General features: G+C 38.8%; 1 protein-coding gene across 1 annotated transcript in view; it reads left to right on the forward strand.

Annotated features, from left to right (window-relative positions):
* The window catches only part of BRIP1 (BRCA1 interacting DNA helicase 1), a 208876-nt gene that overhangs the window by 163060 nt on the left and 21474 nt on the right, over positions 1-24342 (forward strand). Inside the window, 1 exon segment of the mRNA XM_051824717.3 lies at positions 6321-6433. Within this exon segment, the coding sequence (XP_051680677.3) occupies positions 6321-6433 (113 nt within the window).

Raw genomic sequence — 24342 nt, forward strand, 5'->3', positions numbered from 1 at the left:
ACTTCTGTCAATTTCCAATACTAGCAGTTTGTTATAGATGAATAAATTGTTATCATTAAGTTCTGAAACTAATTTTTACTTTATTAGATTTCTTTTTTTAAGATTTATATTTATTTGAGAGGCAGGTTTATTAGAGAGGCAAAGTTACAGAGATAGAGATCTTCCATCCACTGATTCACTCTCCAAATGTCTGCAATGGCCACAGCTGGTCTGATGCCAAGTTAAGAGCTTCTTCCGGATCTCCTACATGGGTGCAGGGGCACGTGGACCATCTTCTGCAGCTTTCCCTGGCTATTAGCAGGGAGCTGGGTTGGAAAAGGAGTAGCCGGAACTCGAACTGGTGCCACAGATGGAGGCTTAATCCTACTACACCATAGCGCTGGCCCCACTCAAAAGCATAACAGACTTGACTTACCTAAGTTCACTCAGAAAAGCTATGATACAGAGGATGACGTTGTGGCACATGATGCTGGCATCCAGTATCAGAGTGTGAGTTCAAGTCCCAGCTACTCTACTTCAGATCTGGCTTCCTGCTAATTAGCCTGGGAAGGCAGTGGAAGATGGCCAAGCACTTGGACCCCTGCCACCCATGTGAGACCAGGATGGAATTCAAGCTTTGACTTGGCTGAGCTCAGACTGTTGCAGCCATTGCAGAAATTTGAAACAGCACATGTAAGATATCTCTCTATCCCATCTCTTCCTATCTCTGCCAAATAAATAAATAATCAATCAAGTACTAATATATTGTCAGATTCTAGAGTTCACTCAACAGAGCCAGCTCTGGAGTGAGACCTGGATTCAAATGCCAGCTCTACCCTTTACAGGCAGAATCATCTTCAACATGTCACTTAATTTTTTCAACCTTGAATTTGTCTATAAAACAGAGGGACAATATCTACCTTTTAAGATTATTATGAGGATTAAAATGAGATAATATCTGTTCATCATTGCAATGTGCATGGAACAGTTTAGGAGCCCCGTAGTCCTTCAGGAATATAAAATAGCTTACTACATTTTCTTCTAGAACATTTATAGGTTTACTGTGTATCTTGAATTTGTTTTTGTAAATGATATGAGATCCAGCTTTGTTTTTCAAAGTGGTGTTTTTCAAATCCCTAATGCCATTTATTTATCCCACCTTTATGATGTGTAAAACAATGTTCTGTTTCTAGACTCAATCTGTATTCCAGTTTTATCAGGCACTATATCACTATTCCACTGTTTCTATAATTATATGTTTCAATATCTAACTGGAAAACGAAACTTTATAGTATAGGTTGATAAAATATTGGCACTGTTTTATCTATTTCAATGAAGCTTACTTAGCAGCAATTCAGTTCACAGAAAAGTTTTTTGTTGAGGATTTGAAAAGCAGCAATTCTTAATATTTTAGAATCTTTGCACCTTAAGAATGTAGTAAAAACTATTAACTCTGTCCTCAGAAGAGATACATAGGCACATATCACACAGCCCTCTAGTGCTTTTCAGCCCTCTAGTGCTATAGGGATTTGAATTTGAACCCCCATTCCATAAGAAATTATTCAACAATTTCATAATTCTTCTTAGAATGTCTTAGTTGTAATTTGATACCATTCAAATATTTCTGAGCCGTAAGTCACTATATGTAGTTTGTCAGAGCAACTCTTCCTGACACATATATGAGAAAATAAGACTGACAAGATACTGACAATATTGTATAATGGAAGTACTTGAAACAGTTCTTTCTCTTTTGTGGATAGATAGATTTTTCCATAACAAAACCTTTTTAAAAATTAAAATTCAGTGGAATGGAATGGAAGTAACACAGATCAGATTTACACTTCTGCATGAAAAAACTAGAAAACTGAATGTTTAGACATTGGGCAGTAGGCATAATAGAATTGAGATTCCTGAGAGGAAAGGAACAGGATGAAACATAACGGCACCAGATTATTGCCTGAAGACAGTGGCCAGGCCACGGTGCAGGGAGAATAAACCCAGACAGAAGTTGGCAGTCTAACTGGGTTGAGACAGAGTTCAGTGAAATAAAGTACCAGAGAGGATAGAGCTGCCCAGGGAAGGCTCCAGATACTTGCAAAGGGCTCCCTTGAGTCTTTAGTTGAGTATTGATTGTTAGACACAAGAGAGACCTACCCAAGGCCAGGAAAATGAGTAAGCAGCACAATTCCTTGAGCTCATAAAGGGCTGGGAATAGTTTGTGTTCCCACCAGCTAGAACAGGCAGGATCTTATAATCCTGGGGCACTGCATACAATCATCACAAGAGTTTCACCCTTGTACTGGGAGCAGTTAGCCCTAGACAAAAGGCTGCTTGGACCTGCCCTAATTGAAGCTTAAAAGCAAGCCTCGGGCTGGCGCGGCGGCTCAATAGGCTAATCCTCCGCCTAGCGGCGCCAGCACACTGGGTTCTAGTCCCGGTCGGGGTGCCAGATTCTGTCCCGATTGCCTCTCTTCCAGGCCAGCTCTCTGCTGTGGCCCAGGAGTGCAGTGGAGGATGGCCCAAGTGCTTGTGCCCTGCACCCAAATGGGAGACCAGGAGAAGCACCTGGCTCCTGCCATCGGCAGCATGGTGCGCCGGCTGCAGCGTGCCGGCCTCAGCAGCCATTGGAGGGTGAACCAACGGCAAAGGAAGACCTTTCTCTCTGTCTCTCTCTCTCACTGTCCACTCTGCCTGTCAAAAAAAAAAAAAAAAGAACAAATTGGCTTCAAGTAACCTAACTGCATTTCAGAAGAAATTAAAACTTTTTATATTAACACCAGAAGTCCAGTAAACATTGACATAATATTCAGTATCTAGTATCCAGTCAAAAATTAGACATGCAAAGAAAATGAAGATATAACCTATAATACAGAGGAAAATCAATCAATAGAAACAATTCCAGAAATAGCAGAGATGTTGGAACTAGCAGACCAGGAGGTTAAAATCTGTTCTATATTCTGTATGTTTAAAGAAGATATCAACATGATGAGAAAAGAAACAAGATTTTGAAAAAAAAAAAAAAAACCAGGTGAAATTTCCATATAAGAGAAATACAATATGTGCAATAAAAATACACTACAAAAAAAATCAGTGAACTTGGAAGACAGGATTAAAATTACTTAAATATAGAGTGGGAGAAACATGGAAAAAATGAACAGAGCATTGGTGATTCACGGTACTATAAAGTGGCCTAATAAAGGTATAGTTGGAGACCAAAAGGAAAAGAGTATGTGGAAGCAGAAAAAAATTTAAAACAATTTATTTTTTTTTATTTTTTTGACAGGCAGAGTGGACAGTGAGAGAGAGAGAAACAGAGAGAAAGGTCTTCCTTTGCCATTGGTTCACCCTCCAATGGCTGCCGCGGCCGGTGCACTGTGCCGATCCGATGGCAGGAGCCAGGTGCTTCTCCTGGTCTCCCATGGGGCGCAGGGCCCAAGTACCTGGCCATCCTCCACTGCACTCCCGGGCCACAGCAGAGAGCTGGCCTGGAAGAGGGGCAACCGGGACAGAATCCGGCACCCCGACCGGGACTAGAACCCGGTGTGCCAGTGCCACAAGGCGGAGGATTAGCCTAGTGAGCCGTGGCGCCGGCCTATTTTTTGTTTTATTTTTGACAGATTGAGTTAGTGAGAGGGAGAGACAGAGAGAAAGGTCTTCCTTTTGTTGGTTCACCCCCTAAATGGCTGCTACGGCCGGTGCTACGCCAATCCGAAGCCAGGAGCCAGGTGCTTCTTCCTGGTCTCCCATGCGGGTGCAGGGCCCAAGCACTTGGGCCATCCTCCACTGCCTTCCTGGGCTACAGCAGAGAGCTGGACTGGAAAAGGAGCAACCGGGACTAGAACCCGGTGCCTCTATGGGATGCCAGCGCCACAGGTGGAGGATTAACCAAGTGAGCCACAGCGCCAGCCCCCAAAATTTAAAAGAATTAACAGCTGAAATTTTCCCAAATTTGATGGAAACTATGAACTCACAGATCCAAGAAACTTACAAACATTAAAGCAGAAAAAACACAAAGGCATTCTGGAATCCAATCCAAAGTGGCCCCCCCACGAGACATTAAATATAGAGAAAGAGGACAACAGCAGAGTTTTCTCCAGAGCTATACACATTAGGAAATAATGAAGAGACATTCTTAAAATACTGAAATAAAATGGTTAAAATTCTTGATCCAGTAAGAAAATCTTTCAAAACATGAGGGTATAGTAAAGACTTTTCAGAAAAACAAGGGCTGAAAGGCAGATATTCATTGCCAGTAGACTTGTACTATTAATGTTAAGGGAAGTTCTTAAGGTAGAAAGGAAAATGATACAAGACAAAAAATAAATCTATACAGGAAATGAAGAATGCCAGGAATAATAAACATGTGAGTAAATACAGGATTCCTTAGTAAATACCTATCAATTTAGAAAAAGCATTACTGGAAAAAGTAGCACTCTGAATAAAATACATGAATTAGTTAAAAATTAGTTAAGACACTAATGTCTTAATTTAACATGTACTACAGTAATTAGAGATGTTTGTTTACATTAGAGGAATTGGGTAAAGGTTTTAAGGAATCTGTATTGGTAGCTTGGTAACTTTTCTGTAAATCTAAACTTATTCCAAAATTAAAAGCTTATTTAAAAATCAACGGTAATATGCTATTTAAAGTGTAAATCAAAATGTTTCGTGAATTTATAGTACAGGTAAAACTAAAATGTATGGCAGCCATAGCATAAAGGACAAGAAAAGGAAGTGAGGAAATATATTGTGGTGCAGTTCTCATACCATATATGAAGTAGTTTAATATTATTCTGAAGTAGACTGCGATGAGTTAAAGACGTGTATTGTAAACCGAGAGGAATGACTTTTAAAAAAGGTAGTGGTGATGGTGGTGGGGGAACACATACAGCTAAAAAATTCAGTGGTGAAGATAAAATAGAAGCATAAGGATAGGAAACCTTTTTTCTGCCTGGGACCATTTATAACATCATTCACAGCCATTCAAAATTATCGGCCTAAAAATTAGCCTACTATGGATTTATCAAATTTCAAGTCCCACCTGCGCTTTCTGTGGCTGGGCCAGACAAAATGATTTTGTGGGCCTTATACAGTGGGCCAGACATTCTCCACCTGTACTAGGAGAAAGAATCTGACTAATCCAGAAAACAAAAAGTAGATAATGCAAATGTTTAAAAATAGCAAGCTAGTAGTCTTAAAGAAGAAAGATCAGAATGAATAAACATATAAGAATCAACTACCTAAATACATTTTAACATGAACGAATTCCAAAATGATAAAAGATCATAGATGTTTACATTCTATGTAGAATTTACATGAAAATCTAAAAAAGGCCAACAGAGGACTTCTCAAAGCCAGCATTAGAAAAAGGAAATTGGCAAAAAAGGATAGGAGGAACTTTTTGTGCTAATGTAACTTATATATTATGATTGTGGGGGTAGTTACATAACTATACATTTATCATCTACTTGTATATTAAATTTTAAATAAATTTTATTCAAATAAATTTTATTACATGTAAATTACATCTCAGTAAACATTAATGGCAGAGCTAACTATATGCATGAGGGAAAAGGGAAGAAGTGAAAAAAAATCAGTACTAGGAAACAAAATACCTTTTTCTCTTTGAAAAATAATATGTAGGTGCCAGTGTTGTAAGTTAAGCCTCTGGCTGAGACACCAACATCCCATAAAGGTGCTGGTTCAAGTCCTGGCTGCTCTACTTCTTATCCAGGTCTCTGCCAACACACCTGGGAGAGCATCAGAAAATGGCCCAAGTGCTTGGGTCCCTGCACCCATGTGGGAGACCTAGAAGAAGCTCTGGGCTCCTAGCTTTGGCCTGGGTCAGCCCTCTCTTTCTATAACTCTGCCTTGCAACTAAATAAAATATAAATCTTAAAACAATATTTTGGTCAGCGCCGCGGCTCACTAGGCTAATCCTCCGCCTTGCAGCACCGGCACACCGGGTTCTAGTCCGGTCGGGGCGCCAGATTCTGTCCTGGTTGCCCCTCTTCCAGGCCAGCTCTCTGCTGTGGCCCGGGAGTGCAGTGGAGGATGGCCCAAGTGCTTGGGCCCTGTACCCCATGGGAGACCAGGAGAAGCACCTGGCTTCTGCCATCGGATCAGCGTGGTGTGCTGGCCACAGAGCGGCAGCCATTGGAGGGTGAACCAACGGCAAAAAGGAAGACCTTTCTCTCTGTCTCTCTCTCTCTCACTGTCCACTCTGCCTGTCACAAAAATAAAAAATAAAAAAACCAATATTTTAAAAGTTTGAAGTTATGATTTTTAAAGTGAGCTTTAATTATCTACTAAATTTTTTATGCTTTTTGTTAAATTATTAGGTTGAACTAAAGCGTGAGTACAATGACCACCATTCAAAATTAAGAGGTCTATTACCTGGACGGCAGTGGTATGAAATCCAAGCATACAGGGCTTTAAATCAGGCCCTTGGTAGGTAAGTAGAGTGAAATTTTATATAACATTACTGTAGTATTAGCTGTAGGGTTATATGTAGAACTAGTATTGCCATTAACTATTTATAATTAATTTGACAAACTTTTGTGTAACAGGAACCCTAGGAACTGGTCAATTTTTAATTATAGATGTCACAAGTAGACGCTGAAAATAGTGCATAATCATACCTAAAACAAAACTCAAAATTTGCTAATGTTTGTCATGCAACTAGTGGTATGCAAAGATGGTTCTTAAGGAAAGCTCACAACAAACTTAATGTTTTGTAACATCAAAACCTAGATGATGATTTTTTTTAAATGGATGCATAAAAACTGACCATATGAGCACTAGTTTGAGTCCCAGCTGCTCGACTTCTGATCCAGCACCCTGCTAATGTACCTGGGAAAGCAGAAGATGGCGCAATGCTTTGGCCCCTGCCACCCATGTGGGAGATATTTCAGTTCATGTACATATATATGTAACATGCAAATCAGAGTAGATATACCTACAGGTAATAATTTTTATATGTACACACTCCCTCCCACCAGATTTCAGGTAACTATATTGCTATACCAGCCAGTGTGAGAAAATGCTCCATTTATTTGCAATTATGTTCCTTTAGTCACTAAAGATGTGTTGAATTATAATATCTGTTAAATTACTTTCATCAAATATAAAACTGTTATTCTGCGTCTTTGTAAAGAAGACAACTGACTGGGGAAAATTTTTTTCATTTTAAAGTCATTTCTAAAATTAAAATAACAGTGTGAAGTATAGATTGCTATTTTGGTTAACTGCGATAGTATTCTATACTCTGTCTCCTATGTGAAGTGATAACGTTGATAAATCAACATTGAAACTGAAGGACAGTGAATAACTGAAAGAAAGAGAAAATAATAGCTCTTTTTGAGGCACAAGTGAGCAATAAAGCAGTTTGCAAATCTTTCAAGAAGGATGAAACTAGCCATGGTCATGGTACTAAAGAATAACACCAACTAAACCACATTTAACAGTAATACTTTTTTTCTGAAAGATCCCAGGTTATGAAAATATGTGCTTTGTGGAACAATCATTTAAATCATCACTCTACACTGTAATTTCATATCATGGGATGCCATTTCCAATTTTTGTACAGTCTAATTGATTTTATATATTCTCTGTTTTTGAAATATAACCACATAATTTTTTTCTCAGCAAAACTGTAAGGAGTTTATAGAATTCAAATAAAATCATGGAAACATAGCCTTTGACATAGGCACAGTACAACCAGAAGACTCATAGCCAATTGTAATTTTACCTTACCAAAGTCCAGAATTTAGATTTCTGTCACTTATCTTGAACACTTGCATTAGACCAGTTGCATATAAGTAGACTGGATTCATTTGACTTCAATTTACATAGACCTAATTGACATAGGACCCAAAAATTGAACGTAACTTTCAGAACATGTCATCCACTCCCATGTATATCATTTTAGAATGGTGTTTTATATGAATCTCTTCAAACTGAACAACTCAGTTCTGTGATTAAACTGCTGATATCCTACTGCAGCTCTTTTCTGCCCAGAAATCCCATTTTACATGGCATCTAATTACACTGCAAGTTGTTCTTAAAGTGCTTCGTCTGTTTACTTTGTCTCTCTCTGCTGACTGACCTCTTTTGTTTGAATTTTAATATTCAGATAATAGTTTCTAAGGGACCTTGAACATATATTTGAAATTCTTGGCTTTTAGTCATTTAATTTCAGGAAAATAAATATTCTTACTTCAGTTGATTATTTTTGTTTTACTTTTAATACAAACAGTGCTGTGAATTTCAAGAAATCCTGTGAAGCAAAAGTTATATTTGTATCCTATTTTTGTCACTTACAAACTTTTTGCATATTTATTATTTCATTTGATTCTTCATTGATCATTTCCAATAGCAATGCTAGTACTCCATATTTTGTTCTAATTGTTTTGTTTTTAAACTAGTTGTGAGATTACTTATGTAAGGTTACATAGCTGCTAAATGGCCCTTCACATCTTGGCCGCCCTCTCTTTAAAAAACCACAGGACCTGCTTTTTCATCTTTATATCACCCTACCTCTATCCACTGAACTGACCATGAAGTATAAACATTTATTAGATTTACCACATCCTTTCTCTACCTTGGCACACAAATTACTTTGTAATTCATTTGGCAATTTGACAATCTAACCATAGTTGAAGGTCTTAGCCTTTATGTGGACTTTTTCTGTTTCTCCAGCAAGTTATTTACACCTTAGTAAACCCATAGCAGTTTGTACGTTATCTCTGTTTCAGCTCTTATCTCATTTTAATTGCCTGCTTATACGTTTCTTTTCTTGAAGAAATGTGTTACACACATTTTTAAACTCTTAAAACCAGCTCTGTCAGCTTGGGACATAAATGCTTAATAAAGACTTGTTGAATTAGTGGAAAGATGCCAGACTCAGTACTTTTGCCACAATACCACATTGCCCCAAAGAGCTTGTAGAGCTTCAAGACAGGCTTTTCTAGACTATAATATAATTCATTAATCTGTAATGCTATGTATAGTACTGTATTTTTAGCATTTCATCAGTTTAAAAAATAGAAAGTCTAACTGTCATTTTACTGGTTTTCTTTAAAGATTTATTTGTTTGAAGGCAGAGTGACACACAGAGAGAGAGAGAAAGAGATCTTCCATTTACTGGTTCACTCATTTACATGGCCTCAACAGCTGGGGCTGGGCCAGGCTAGAAACCTGGGGCCTGGAACTTCATCCAGGTCTCCAATCTGAGTGCAGGGGCCCAAGCACTTGGGCCATCTTCCATTTCTTTCCCCAGAGACATTAGCCAGGAGCTGGACTGGGAGTAAAGCAGCTAGGACTCAACGAAGCACTCATATGGGATGCCAGCATAAAAAAAAGTTAAAAAATTATAAAGATCAATGGGGCAGCATTGTGGCACAGTGGGTTAAGCCACTGCCTGCAACACCAGCATACCATATCAGAGTTCCAGTTTGAGTCCTAACTGCTCTGCTTCCAATCCAGCTCCCTGCTAAGGTGCCTGGGAAGGCAGCAGAAGATGGCCCAAGTACCTGGACCCCTGCCACCTATGTGGTAAACTAAGATGGAGTTCCTGACCCAGACTAAATTATTGCAGCCATTTGGGGAGTGAACCAACAGATAGAAGATATCTCTCTATCCCCCTTTCAAACAAATAAAAATGAATCATAAAGAAGATCAAGCAAATATTTTGCATCATTTGATAAAACTCATGGTGTTTGTTGATTGACAGAAAAGGGGATTATACTGAGGCACTCTTTCTAAGGGATACAGGTAGATGATACAGAGTAAGCAGAAATCATTTGATTTTTATTAATTTTTTTGACAGGCAAAGTTAGACAGTGAGAGAGAGAGAGACAGAGAGAAAGGTCTTCCTTTTCCGTTGGTTCACCCCCCAAATGGCCGCTACAGCCAGCGTGCTGTGGCTGGCACACCGCGCCGATCCGAAGCCAGGAGCCGAGTACTTCCTCCTGGTCTCCCATGAGGTGCTTGGGCCATCCTCCACTGCACTCCCGGGCCACAGCAGAGAGCTGGCCTGGAAGAGGAGCAACCCGGACAGAATCTGGTGCCCCGACCAGGACTAGCACCCCGGGTGCCTGTGCCACAGGCGGAGGATTAGTCTAGTGAGCTGCAGCACTGGCCAATGTTATCTTATTTTTAAAGCCCACATGGAACTGTTAGAGTATTTGAAGTAGAAAAATTCTTTGTAATATAATAATAGCCTTTGGAAACATCCCAGGTGATTTTGCAACTGGGTTACCACTGTACTATGCATTTCCTGAACTAGCCTGCTTTACTGTAAGTATCATCTTTGTCTCCAGTGGTCATAATTCACTTGAGCAAGACAGTATGAAAGCAATGAAATAGAGGCAACTTTTCCCCCTAGCTGTTTTGTTAAATACCTGTTTTCTATAGGATACTTTAAATACAAATCAAAGTAGAACCAAAAGAGTGGCATCCTGATGTTCCATTGATTTTTCAACACATTGACAGTGTTGAAAGTATTAATCTTCCTATTCTAGCCACTTGTATAGTCTGCTGCTTTAGAACTTACAGATCACTTTAAAATAATATAGAAAAAGAATGTCAAAATTTACATTTTTATTAGTCTATTTTCTTTTGCAATACAAAATACCTAATATGGGGTATGCTATAAGGGAAAAAGATTTGTTTAGTTCACAGTTTTCGAGACTGAAAGGCCAAAATCAGAGATCTCATGAGGTTTTCCTTGTCTGTGTCATACAGCATGGCAGATGACATGGCAGTAGTGTGTGTGAGAGGGACTGATTACCTGGCAAGATAAGGAGTCAGAGGGATTTAGGATCAGGCTCACTCATGTGTAACAACCTGTTCTCACAGTAACTAGCCTGGGTTCTGCAGGAACAATATTAATTCTTTCTGAAGGCAGGACCCCCAGTCACCCAAATACTTTGTACTAGGTAGAGCTTCTTAAAGGTTCCACCATCTGTCAACACTGCCACACTGGGAAGCAAGCTTCCAGCATAGGAGAACCCTTAGGGGATTTATCCAAACCATAGCAACATTCAAAAATTCCCTTTGGAAAAATAGAACATCAATCTTCTTTCTCAAAGTTCCATGACAGTAAAGGCCTGAAAATATTAAAAGTTACAAAGAGTTAGAGGAGAAACAATGGCAGATAAGAAGTGCCAATAAATTCTGAACTCTGAAAAACAGTTGAATGACAAAATGACTTAGGAGGCATGGGAAGGCTGGAATTTAAATCTACAGCATTGAAAGCCAACAAGGGCCTCCCAATTCATGCTTAGAAAAGCATAGGACTTCAGAAACTCTAAACTGTCCATTAAAGTAAAAACAGAATTGGTTGCAAGATAGTATAGGAAGCAGTTAAACAGCCTCTCCCTCAACCAGCTATACTTCTGTAAAGTCTGAACTAGGGAGTGTCTATTTTCTTCAACATCAGGCATAGCTATGAAAGTATTAAAGATGGCAGTTAATACATACATCCTATGTATAGAACTTCTATGTACTGAATGTAAAAACTCCATCTCTTCTTTCTCAGCTGTGAGTAGGCTGTCAGTCTTCTTCTTCTTTTTTTTTAACTCAGTCTGAATGCAGTCTGGGTTTTCAGTTCTTTTTATTTATTTTATTTATTTACTTGAGAGGCAGAGTTACAGACAGAAAGCAGGAGAGACAGAAAGAAAGATCTTCCATCTGCTGGTTCACCGCCCCCTCCCCAACTGGCCACAATGGCCAGAGCAGGGCCATTCAGAAGCCAGGAGCTTCTCTAGGTCTCCCATGTGGGTGCAGGAGCCCAAACAGTTGGGCCATCTTCCACTGCTCTCCCAGGCCATAAGCAGAGAGCTAGACTGGAAGAGGAGCAACCAGGACATGAACCAGTGCCCATATGGAATGCTGGCACTGCAGGCAGAGGCTTGACCTTCTGTGCCACAGCACTGGTCCCCATCTTCTGTCTATCAGGCAGATATGTGTAAAATTCCTCCCTACGGAAACTGACCCACCTTATAAGAAAGTGCCTATAAAGTACTCTGTTCCTATCAAATTACAGCAAAACCTTCCCCATAAGCCCCAAATATACATACAGAGCCACCAATCAGTGTTTTGGTGCCTTATTATTAAATAGGTGAAGAATCTTCACCACATACTGAAATAAAGTTTGTAACATGAAAACAAAACCAAAACAACAAAACAATTCTAGCAAAAAATAAACAGGATAAAGAGCTTACAAAAAACAAATAGTACAACAGAAGAGAACAAGAGCTGGCTAGATTCTTCTCTAGAGAGCCAAATGGCATATATTTTAGGTGTTGCAGACCACATGCAGTCCCTGTCTCTTTGTTTTTTAAAAATATAAATACCATTTCTTTTTTGGCAGGCTAAGCAAAAATAAGACATGGGCCAGATTTGCTCTGTAGGCTTAATTTGCCAATGCCTAGATAAGAGAAGTCTTCAAAGAATTTATAGTAATATAAATAGTAATAAAGGTAATATATTGCTTCCATGAAATAAAAACAAAAAACTAGGCCGGTGCCGTGGCTCAATAGGCTAACCTGCGGTGCTGGCACATTGGGTTCTAGTCCCGGTTGGGGCACTGGATTCTGTCCCGGTTGCCCCTCTTCCAGGCCAGCTCTCTGCTGTGGCCAGGGAGTGCAGTGGAGGATGGCCCACGTCCTTGGGCCCTGCACTGGCATGGGAGACCAGGAGAAGCACCTGGCTCCTGCCTTCGGATCAGTGCGGTGCGCCGGCCACAGTGGCCATTGGGGGGTGAACCAATGGCAAAAGGAAGACCTTTCTCTGTCTCTGTCTCTCTCACTGTCCACTCTGCCTGTCAAAACAAAACAAAACAAAAACAACAACAAAAAACTGTCAGAAATGTACATGATAACAACAGTTTTCAGATGCAGAATAGGACTTGGAAGACCAGATGAAAATTGCCATATGAAAAAGACAAAAAAAATGGGGAAAAATATATACATATGCGTGAGTCAACTTCTCATAAATAGGATATACATATCAAGAGAACAGATGATATCCAAAAGTAAGACAGTTCCTCAGAATTGAAGAGCCTGATTTTTTCTTTTATTGAAAGGGCCCGCAGAAGCCCAGGTAAAGGGTTAAAAGCTACAGAGCACCTCACTGTGCAATGTCTGTGTATCTGAGAGAAAGAAAAGGTTTTCAGAATCTTCCAGAGCAAAAGACAAGTCTTATACAAAAGATGAGGATCTAGAATCACAACAGAATTCTAAAAAGCAAGACTGAAGCTAATAGACAAAATTGCCTTCAAATTTTTGAAGGAAATTTTTAAGTCGCAATTTGAGTTCTGTGGGAGCCAAACTATCAATAAACTGTAACAGTAGAATAAAGCCTTCCAAATTTAAAGACCTAACACATTTACTTCAAATGAGTACTTTCTTAGGATGTTACCGGAAGATCTGCTCAAAATAGAAGAAAATCCAGAAAATATGCTGTGTGACTCAGTTCTTAGTGGTAATCTAGTAGATACTGATTTAAACAAGAATTGTATGTAAAGAAATAGGAGGTTGGTGTATATGAAAAATAAATGTCTTCCACAGAAGGCAGTCAATACATAATTTCCAAAGGTCAAAACCCAAGCAGTAGTAGTATAGAGAGTATTTAGAAATATGGAGGTACATAACCAAAACTGTCTAAAACAGTTAAAAGTAATTGTTTCAGAAACATAGAAATTGAGGATGAGAAATGGGAAGGTAAAACTGTTCTGTTTGCCACTAAAAGCATTATAATACTATATCTTAAAATATGCATTGGTGAGAATGAAAATCTTCAAAGGTAAAATTAACTTTAAGAAAAGGCTGATGGAGATCCATTGTTGTGGTGCAGCAATTTAAGCCACTGCTTGCAATGCTGGCATTCAATATCAGTATGCTTCCAATACAGCTCCATGCTAATGTACTTGGGGAAGCAGCAGATGATGGCCCAAGTACGTGGGCCCCTGCCACATCTGTGGAATTCCTAGATGGAATTTTTGGCTCCTGGCTTCATCCTGGCCCAATCCTGGCTGTTGCAGCCATTTGTGGAATGAACCAACAGTTGGATGATCTCTATGTCTCCTCTACTGATACACTTTTCAAATAAATAAATATTTTTTAAAATTAGCATAGGGGTTTCAATACTAGTTAAGATGGAAGAAATACATTTTATGTTGTTTAAGAACCTAGACAGAATGCATAGTGCAGCATGTGTAGTTTGTGTACTATCAGGCAGACTTGGAAAGAAGATCAGAATTCAAAATACCAATGAACTGGCTGGACTGACCATATAAATTACAAACAAAGTAGAATTCATAGCAAATAAAATTAGTAGGGATGAAAAGAAACCTTATATGATGATAAAAGTACCAATTTCCCAAGAAGACATAACATTCCTAAATGTAAATGCCCCCAAAACAGCATTTTTAAATGCTTTAAACCAAACCTGTCAGATCTGAAGAGAAAAATAAACAAATTCACATTTAGAGTTGAAATTCACACTTACAGTTGAAGACTTCCAAATTCCAGTCTAGTAGAACTGGTAGACAAACTAATAGGGAAGACTTGAACATTATTAGTCAACAGGATTAAACTGATATTATAAAGTTCTCCACTGAGTAAGAAAAGTAAACACTGATTTCAACTGTCCATGGAATTTGTAGACCATAAAGTCATATTAAGTATATGCTTTAGCCATAATGAAGTTAAACAAACTGTAAATCAGTAACAGAAAAAAAATGTCCAAATACTTGGAAGTTAGGCAACATACCTCTAAATAATCTATAGGCAAAACAGGAAGTCTCAAGGAAAATTATAAAATATTGTGAACTAATCAAAAATGAAAATATAAGCCATTAAAACTTGTGAGCTGGCTGGCGCCACGGCTCACTTGGCTAATCCTTCACATGTGGCACTGGTACCCTGGGTTCTAGTCCTGGTGGGGGCACCAGATTCTGTCCGGGTTGCTCCTCTCCAGTCCAGCTCTCTGCTGTGTCCCAGGAAGGCAGTGGAGGATGGCCCAAGTGCTTGGACCCTGCACCCACATGGGAGAGCAGGAGGAAGCACCTGGCTCCTGGCTTCAGATCGGTGCAGCGCCAGCCATGGCAGCCATTTGGGGAGTGAACCAACGGAGGGAAGATCTTTCCCTCTGTCTCTCTCTCTCACTGTCTAACTGCCTGTCAAAAAAAAAAAAAAAAAAAAAAGAAAAGAAAAGAAAAAACAAACTTGTTAGCTGCAGCCAAAGCAATGCTCAGAAGGAAACTTATAATTAACTGCTCTTTTTAGGAAAGAAGAAAGATCTTAAACAATAACATGATTAACACAGAGAGCAAAACAAGTGTAAGGCAAACAAAGGAAAAAGGAAGTAAGTCAATGAAATTGAAAACAAAATAAAGAAAATTAATGAAACTAAAAGCAGACTCTGAAAGAAACAACAAAATTAACAAAACACGGAGAAAAGAGAAGCCACAATTATTAAATTAGGAACTACAGTTAGTACTACAGACTCCGTAGACATTAAAATGATACACATTTGACAACTTGGATGAAATGGACTAATTTCTGAAAACTCATGAAATATTAAATCTCATCCAAGATGAATAAATGAGATGATTAATACTCTAAAGAAATTCAATTCATAGTTAAAAGCTTTCTGGAAAAAACCTGTCCATCCAAATGGATTCACCAGCAAATATTACAAAATATTTAAAGAAAAAAATAACACCAATTCTACATGATATCTTCTGGAAAACAGAAGATGGAACCCTTCCCGAGTTCATTTTTTGAGGACAGCATTAACTAGCTACCAAACCAGATGAAAAATATACAAACAGAAAAAAGAAAAAAAAAAAAAACAAAACTACAGACCAATATCCTTTGTAAGCATTGTGAAGATATCCTTAACTTGTTAACAAATTGGGGGAAGTCCTCAAAAGTAGCAACACATAAAAGACATCTAACAGTTCAAAAAGCAGCAAGAAAAGAAACAAAAACCTAGAATTAAATTTACCAAAACTGGATATGTATCCATGAAAAAAATGGCTTGATCTCATTAAATACAGTGAGCTTTCTGACATTTTAACTTACCCCATTCCCATGCCTTCTCTCCAAGGTCACAGCCTTAAAACCAACTGCCTACAATTTTTTTTTAAGATTTATTTATTTATTTGAGAGGCAGAGTTAGAGGGAGAGACAGAAAGAGAGGTCTTCCATCTACTGGTTCACTCCGCAAATGGGCACAATGGCCAGAGATGGGCCAATCTAAAGCCAGGAGCCAGAAGCTTCTTCCAGGTCTCCCACATGGGCACAGGGCCCCAGGCACTTGGGCCATCTTCCACTGCTTTCCCAGGCCATTAGCAGGGAGCTGGTTCAGAAGTAGAGCAGCCAGGACTTGAACCGGCACCCATTTGGGATGCCAGCACTGCAAGCAGAGGCTTAACCTACTATGCGATAGCTCCGGCCCCCTTCAATCATTGTTAAATCCAACAACTTGACAGCTATGGCAGAGGCAGAATGGAGCTGGAGCACATTCCTGAAAAGCTGTCTTTAAGTGACCTGTTTGGTGGTTCCCTGGAAAGACCCAACTCACGAGCTTATATGTATGCGACCTGACTCAAAGCTCACCCAGCAGTTAAATTTCACAGCTTCCTGCAACCATGATTGATATTTGGGGGCACATAAGAGGCTAACTAAAGTATGTACAGAGAAAAGCTAATGAATAGCCATCAATAGGGGCTTTAGAAGTTCTGACAACTTCCTGTGTCTTTTTTTTTCCCCAAAGAAACCATTTATTTAATGAGTATAAATTTCATAAGTACAGCTTTAGGAATATAGTGATCTTAGCATTATACCCATCCTCCTACTCCTCCTCCCACCCTGCCTTACCTCCTCCTCCCACTCCCATTCTCAGTTCCATTATCCATTTAAAAAAAAAAAAAAAACTTCCTCGACAGTCAAGACAAGGGCTGTTTAAGTCACTGCTTCTCAAAGTGTCAATTTCACTTCTACAGATTTCCTAATTTTAGGTGTTCTATTAGTTATCACAGATCAGGGAGAACATATGGTATTTGTCCCTTTGGGATTAGCTTATTTCACTAAGTATGATGTTTTCCAGATTCGTCCATTGTGTTGAAAATGGCTGGATTTCATTTTTTTTAACCACTGTGTAGTATTCCATAGAGTACATATCCCATAATTTCTTTATCTAGTCTTCAGTTGACTGACATTTAGGTTGATTCTATGTCTTAGCTATTGTGAATTGAGCTACAATAAAAAAATGGGATGCAGATAACTCTTATTCCCAGGAGTGGGATGGTTGGGTCATATAGGAGGTCTATATTCAGATTTCTGAGGTATCTCCAAACTGATCTCCATAGTGGTTTTACCAGTTTACATTCCCACCAGCAGTGGATTAGGGTACCTTTTTCCCCACATCCTCACCAGCATTTTTTGTTTGTTGCTTTCTGTATGAAAGACTTTCTAACTGGGGTGAGGTGAAACCTCATTGTGGTTTTGATTTGCATTTCCCTGACAGCTAGTGATCCTGAACATTTTTTCATGTGTCTGTTGGCCATTTGGATTTCCTCTTGTGAAAAATGTCTGCTTAATTCCTTTGCTCATTTCTTAACTGGCTTGTTTTGTTGTTGTAGTTTCTTGATCTCATTATATATTCTGGTTTTTAATCCTTTATCAGTCACATTGTTTGCAAATTATTTCTCCCATTCTATTGGTTGCCTCTCCCTTTCCTGAGTGTTTTACAGTACAGAAGCTTCTCACTTTGATATAATCTCATTTGTTGATTTTTGGCTGATTGCCTGTGTCTCTGGGGTCTTTCCAAGAACTCATTGCTTGTGCCAATGTCTTGCAGGGTTTCCCCAATGTTCTCTAATAATCTGATGATCTCAGGTTGTATATTTAGATCTTTAATCCATTTTGAAGGGATTTTCGTGTAAGGTGTAACATGAGGGTCCTTCTTCATACTCCTGCATGTGTAAATCCAGTTTACCCAGCACCATTTGCTGAAGAGACTGTCCTTGCTTCAAGGATTGGTTTTAACTCCTTCGTCAAATAATAAGTTGCTTGTAGATGCTTGGGTTGATTCTGGCATTTCCATTCTGTTCCATTGGTGTAGCCATTTGTTTTTGTACCAGAACCAGGCTGAAGGGGAGTTGGTTATTTAATTGGTAGAATTCAGCAGTGAAGCCATCTGGTCCTGTGCTTTTCCTTTTGGGGAGGGCCTTTATTACTGATTCAATTTTCTTCTTGGTAATGGGTCTGTTTAGGTTTTCTATGGCTTCCTTGCTCAATTTAGGTAGGTTTTATGTGTCCAGGAGTCTATCCATTTCTTCTAGGTTTCCCAATTTGTTGACATACAGCTCTTTGTAGTAATTTCTGATGATTCTTTTTATTCCTATGTTTTCAGTTGTTAAATTTCCTTTTTCATCTCTAATTTTATTGATTTGGATCTTCTTTCTCCTTATTTTGGTTAGTTGGGCCAGTGGTGTGTCAGTTTGGTTTATTTTTTCAAAAAACCAGCTCTTCATTTTGCTGATCTTTTATGTTGTTTTTTGGTTTCACATTTTGTTGATTTCTTCTCCAATTTTAATTATTTATTTTTTCCTACTAGTTTTGGGTTTGGTTTGCTGCAACTGTAGGATGAAAAGTTCTGCAGAAATCTGTTAGGTCCATTTGGTCTATAGTGTCAGTTAACTCTGCTGTTTCCTTGCTGATTCTGATTGACGTGTCTTTTGCTGAAAGTGGGGTATTGAAATCCCCCATTACTATTGTATTAGAGTCTATGTCTCCCTTTAGATCCCTTAATGTTTCTTTTAAATAGCCAGTTACCCTGTAATTAGGTGCACATATGTTTATAATAGTCACTTCATCCTGTTGAATTCATCCCTTCATCATTACATAGTGCCCTTCTTTGTCCCCCCCCCCTTTTTTTTTGACAGGCAGAGTGGACAAGAGAGAGAGAGAGAGAGAGAAAGGTCTTCCTTCCGTTGGTTTACTCCCCAAATGGCACAACAGCCAGAGCTGTGCCAATCCGGAGCCAGGAGCTTCTTCCAGGTCTCCCATGGGGGTGCAGGGGCCCAAGCACTTGGTCCTTCTACTGCTTTCGCAGGCCATAGCAGAGAGCTGGACTGGAAGAGTGGCAGCTGGGACTAGAACAGGCGCCCATATGGGATGCCGGCACCGCAAGCGGAGGATTAACCTAGTGCGCCGTGGCGCTGGCAGGTTTGCTTTTTTTAAACCATTCAGCCAGTCTGTGTCTTTTAATAGGAGAGTTAAGGCCATTTACATTCAAGGTGACTATTGATAAATCATAACTTTGCCCTGCCATTTTTCCATAAATATTCCTATTTTTTACTTTGGATTTCCCTTGTACTTTTTTTGGGAGCTTTTCTTCCTTTACCTTCTTCTATAATAATGACTGTGTTTCTGTGTTTCTGTGTGCAGCACGTCCTTAGGTATCTCCTGCAGGGCTGAATGAGTGGTGACAAAATCTTTGAGTTTCTATTTGTCATGGAAGATCTTCATTTCACTTTCGTTCATAATTGAGAGCTTTGCAAGGTATAGTGTTCAGGATTGAGTGTTTTTTTTTCTCTTAAGACTTGAAATATATCTCACCATTCTCTCTTAGCCTGTAGGGTTTCTGAAGAGAAGTCCGCTATGAATGTAATTGGATGTCCTCTGAAAGTAATCTGGCGTTTCTCTCATGCACATTTTAGATTATTTTCTTTATGTTTTACTGTGGAGAGTTTGATTACAAAGTGTTGTAGTGAAGATCTTTTCTCGTCATATCTATTAGGAGTTCGATGTGCTTCCTATATTTGGATGCCCCTTTCTTTCTCCAAACTGGGGAAATTTTCTGTTATTATTTCACTAAAAAGGCCTTCTAATCCTTTCTCTCTTTCCACGCCTTCAGGAACTCCTAGAACCCGTATGTTGGGTCGTTTGATAGTATCCTGTAGATTCCCAACAGTGTGTTTTAGTTTTCTGACTTCTTCTTATGTTTGGTCTGACTTTATAATTTCCTGTGCTTTGTCTTCTAAGTCAGATATTCTTTCTTCTGCTTACTGATTCTGTTGTTAAGAATCTCCACTGTATTTTTATTTGTTCTATTGAATTCTTCATTTAAGATTTCTTAAGATTTCTCCTTAAGATCTCAATTTCATGGGAGAAATTTTTTCATGTCATATGGATTTCATTAGTTTGAGCATTTGGTTCTGATTACTTCTAAGTAACCCTATGATCAAGTTTTTGAATTCCATTTCTGGAACTTCTTCAGTTTCTTCATCTTCACAAACTAGTATTGAGGTGTTGTGTTCTTTTGGGGGTGTCATGTTGTCTTCCTTGTTCTTGTTTCTTGTATTGGTGCATTTGTTATTCAGCATTTGTGGGGATACTCATTGGTTTCTTTGAATTTTCACCGTGGCAGCTTTTATCTTTGAACTATGTGTGGATTAGTGGAGAGTCTGCTTTCAGGGAATACCTAGAGGCATGTGGTGGGAGTGGCCAGAGAGCTCTGTTCAATGCTCCAGGGTGTGTTTGAGGTGACACGTGTGATTTGGCGTGGTAAATCTTTTTGTTTTTTTTTAATCAGAAGGGAGGTTTCTTCTTGTTTGTTGGCATAGACTCAGCTGAGCTCCTCTCCTCGAAGGAGACCAGTGCCTGGGTGCTAGCCCCAGTAAGTGTATTATTCGTCCACTCTGCCACAAGGACCACACAAAGGATCTGTGCAGTCCTCAGTATAAGCTCAGATTCCCCAGCAATGTCTCTTGCCAGGTAACTAGGGAGCCCTGATGGTGTGGAGCCTTCCACGGTGACTGCCCAATGTCCCAGCAACACCTTGAGTCCTCCCATGCAGTCTCAGTGTTTTCATAGTTGGCACACAACCCTCCCACAGTCATGAGCACCCAGCCCCCTGTCTGTTCTCTGCACCAGACTCAGGAGTCTCTGCTTTGCTGGTTGCTGGGCCTGGACACAAGCTGGCATAGCTGTTACATATGTCCAAAATGGCATCTACACTCTGTCAGCTTGTTACAAGATGCCTTCGCAGGATGATTGGGCAGAGAGAAAACATGCCACCCCCTTTGTTTCTTCTCCTCTAGTTTGGTGGGTACACCATCCCCCACGGTGCTCCAAGCTGGATTCCCTCTAGGCTCTTGCTGCAGCTTTTTCACCAGTGACTTGGGCTACCACAGTCTGGTCTCACTTTGGTCTCCAACGCTGGTACAGAGGCTCTCGGCTGGTGGGGTCCCAAGTTGTGTGCATCTTCACCCTCCACCTAGGTCCACTGTGTTCTCCCAAATTATTTAGTTTCCTCTGCTGTTTTCTCCTTAACTCTCCCCTGAGACTGTTCCTGGGTCTTGAGTGAGGTACACATATGTGTTTTACTGTAAACATAATCATGGATGTGCACATGCTTAGACTATCTGAGAAGGCCCTAAGCTTTGACCTTGATTTTGTACTGAAGTAAGAAATGAAGACTAAGGCAATGTTGTTACCTGCTTTGCTGAAAGTTTAAAAGTGTGTCCTAGTATACAAGCCTATTGGCAAAGAATGTGAGGCATAATTATTCCAGACATTTAAGGAAATTTCCATCTACTAATTTGCTGACCACTAATCTAACCAGTCTTCAATGGCCACACATAACAGAATACAAACTTTACAGATTATTTGAAACAGCAAACTGCAACAATAAAAAATCTCAAGCAGGCAGAATAATCTGAGTTCTAGAGTTGCCATGCTATTACTATATAAAATGTACTGTTTTCAACAAGAAATATGACAAGTCAAAGGACAAAAAAAAGCATATGCATACACAGGGGGCCAGAGGGAATAATCAATAGAAACAGTTCCTGAAGAAGCCCAGATTATTTTACTTGTCTACTGGACAAATGTAGTTTAAATATGATTGAGAATTAAGAAAACTATGCCTAAAGAACTTTAGGAAACTACGATAAAAACATTTTGCCACAACATGTAAAGAATCTTAAGGTATCATAAAGAAATAAAATGTGTTAAAAAGAGCCTAAGAGAAATTCTAGAGTTGAAAATTATAATAACTGAAATGAAAAATTCATTAGAAGGGCGAATAGTAGACATGATCAGGGAGAAGAATCAGTTTATATACAGATACAAGTACATCAATTGAGATTATAAAGACTTATGGAAAAGAAAAAGATTAATGAACGTAATCTCAGAAACCTCATCAGGCATACTACTATACACATAATGGCAGCTCAGAAGGAAAAAAAGAGAAAGTGGAAAATATATGAAAAATCATGACTGAGAACTTTCCCAGTCTGATGAAAAGCATCTATATACACAACCAAGATCAAACTCCACGTTGGATGAACTCAAGAAGACCTAAACATAGACGGGGGGAAATCAACTGATTAAATCAAGGTAGCAAAAGAAAAGCGACTCGTGGATGGGGAGCCTCAGTAAGATTAACAGGCATTTTTCCATCAAAAATTAGGGAGACACTGAATCAGGTGATTTATATGTTCACAGTGCTGAAAGTGAAAAAAAATCTATCTAACAAAACTGTCCTTCAAATGGAGGGGGAATTAAACAAAAACTGAGTGTATTAATCTCTAGCAAACTTAATCTATAGAAAATAATAAAGGGAATCCAGGCTGAAACCAAAAGGCAGTTTGGCAGCAACTCCTATCCACATGAAAAAATACAGAATGTCCACAATAGTAACTTTATCAGTAAATATATAAGAGAGTCTAAGTATATATTTTTGGCTTATAATCCTTTTTCTCACCTGATTTAAAAAAAAAAAAAACAGCTACATATATCAATAATTGTAGATCGGTGGTGATTTCCTCAATGGTCATCAAGACCACCCTCAGGTTCAGTAATGTACTTGGAACACTGATAGCCTCAGCACATAGTTTTATATATGACCAGAATTTGTCACAATGAAAAGATAAGAAGCACTGTTAGGAAGATCAGAGGTGTATAAGGAAAATCCAGGGGGAAGCGAGCTTAGTGGTCCTCTCACTGGAATCAGAATAGACCTAATTATCTCAACCATGACGTCATGTGTGAACTTCTACCAATAAGACTTTATTGGGGGCTGCTAAGGGAAGCAGCTGTTTCCTAGCACTTCCCAAAAGTGTGGCTTCCTAAGGGGAAAAATAGATGTTCTGCATTAACATGGTTGCATAAACCATTTAGGAACCGCGAGACGCTCTAATCAATCAGTGATGATAACCCTCCTGAAGCCTAAGTTCCCATTCACCAGCAAAGGGCCACCTTTAAGCAGGCCATTCTATGGATAGACAGTTCAGCCTTCTATGTTAACCCTTTAGTGCACATCTGTATAAAGATGTAATTTATATGAAGGTAACAACACAAAGGTGAAGGGGCCAAGACCAGAACTATACAGGAAAAATGTTTTTGTTCATTTTGGGAATTATGTTGGTATTAATCTTGACTGATTATTAAGATGTTTATTCTCTCAAAGCAACCACGAGTAACTAAAATATATAGTGAAAAAATTATAAGGGATTTAAAATGGTGAACTAGAAAATATATATTGAACACAGAAGGATGCAGTAATAGAAAAACAGAAGCATCAAATACATATATAGAAAGCAAATACCAAAGTGAGTTTTTACAAAATACTAAATCCTGCCTTATCAGTAATTACATTAAATGTAAATGAATTAAACACTCCAATCAAAGAACAAAGATTGACAGAATGAATTTAAAATAACATAATTGAAAAGTATACTGGCTACAAGAGAAATATTTCAGTTAAATATAATCAGTTTGAAAGTAAAAGAATGGGAAAGAACATACTAACAAATGGTAAACAAGAGACAGCTGCTTTGGTTACGCTGGTAACAGACAAAACAGGTCTTAACACAAACTATTCAGACAATGGATATTTTATACTACTAAAAATGTTACTTTATGAAGAACAATAACAATGACAAACATGAAACAAAAGTGCCCCAAAACACATGTAGCAAAAATTGTCAGAAATATTCAAAAATAATCATTGGAGACTTTAATTCTCTAAATTGAATAATGAATAGATTAACTAGAAGGAAAATTAACAAAAAATAGAAATCCTGAACACTATCAACCAACAAATATAAACAAACATAATAGACGTTTATAGCACCTTCCACCTAAGAGCAGAATGTACATTCTTTTCAAGTGAACATGGCACATTCTTCAGGATAGACCAGCCATATGTTGGGCCATAAAATAAGTCTCCATAAATTTTAAAAGGTTGAAATCATAAAAAGTATCTTTCTTACCACAATGGAATGAAACTAAAAATCAGTAACAGAAGGAAAAGTAGAAAACTCAGAAATTCACTCTT

Source organism: Oryctolagus cuniculus, chromosome 17 (assembly GCF_051225735.1).
Source record: "Oryctolagus cuniculus isolate XC-2025 breed Fujian yellow rabbit chromosome 17, ASM5122573v1, whole genome shotgun sequence".
NCBI lineage: Eukaryota > Metazoa > Chordata > Mammalia > Lagomorpha > Leporidae > Oryctolagus > Oryctolagus cuniculus.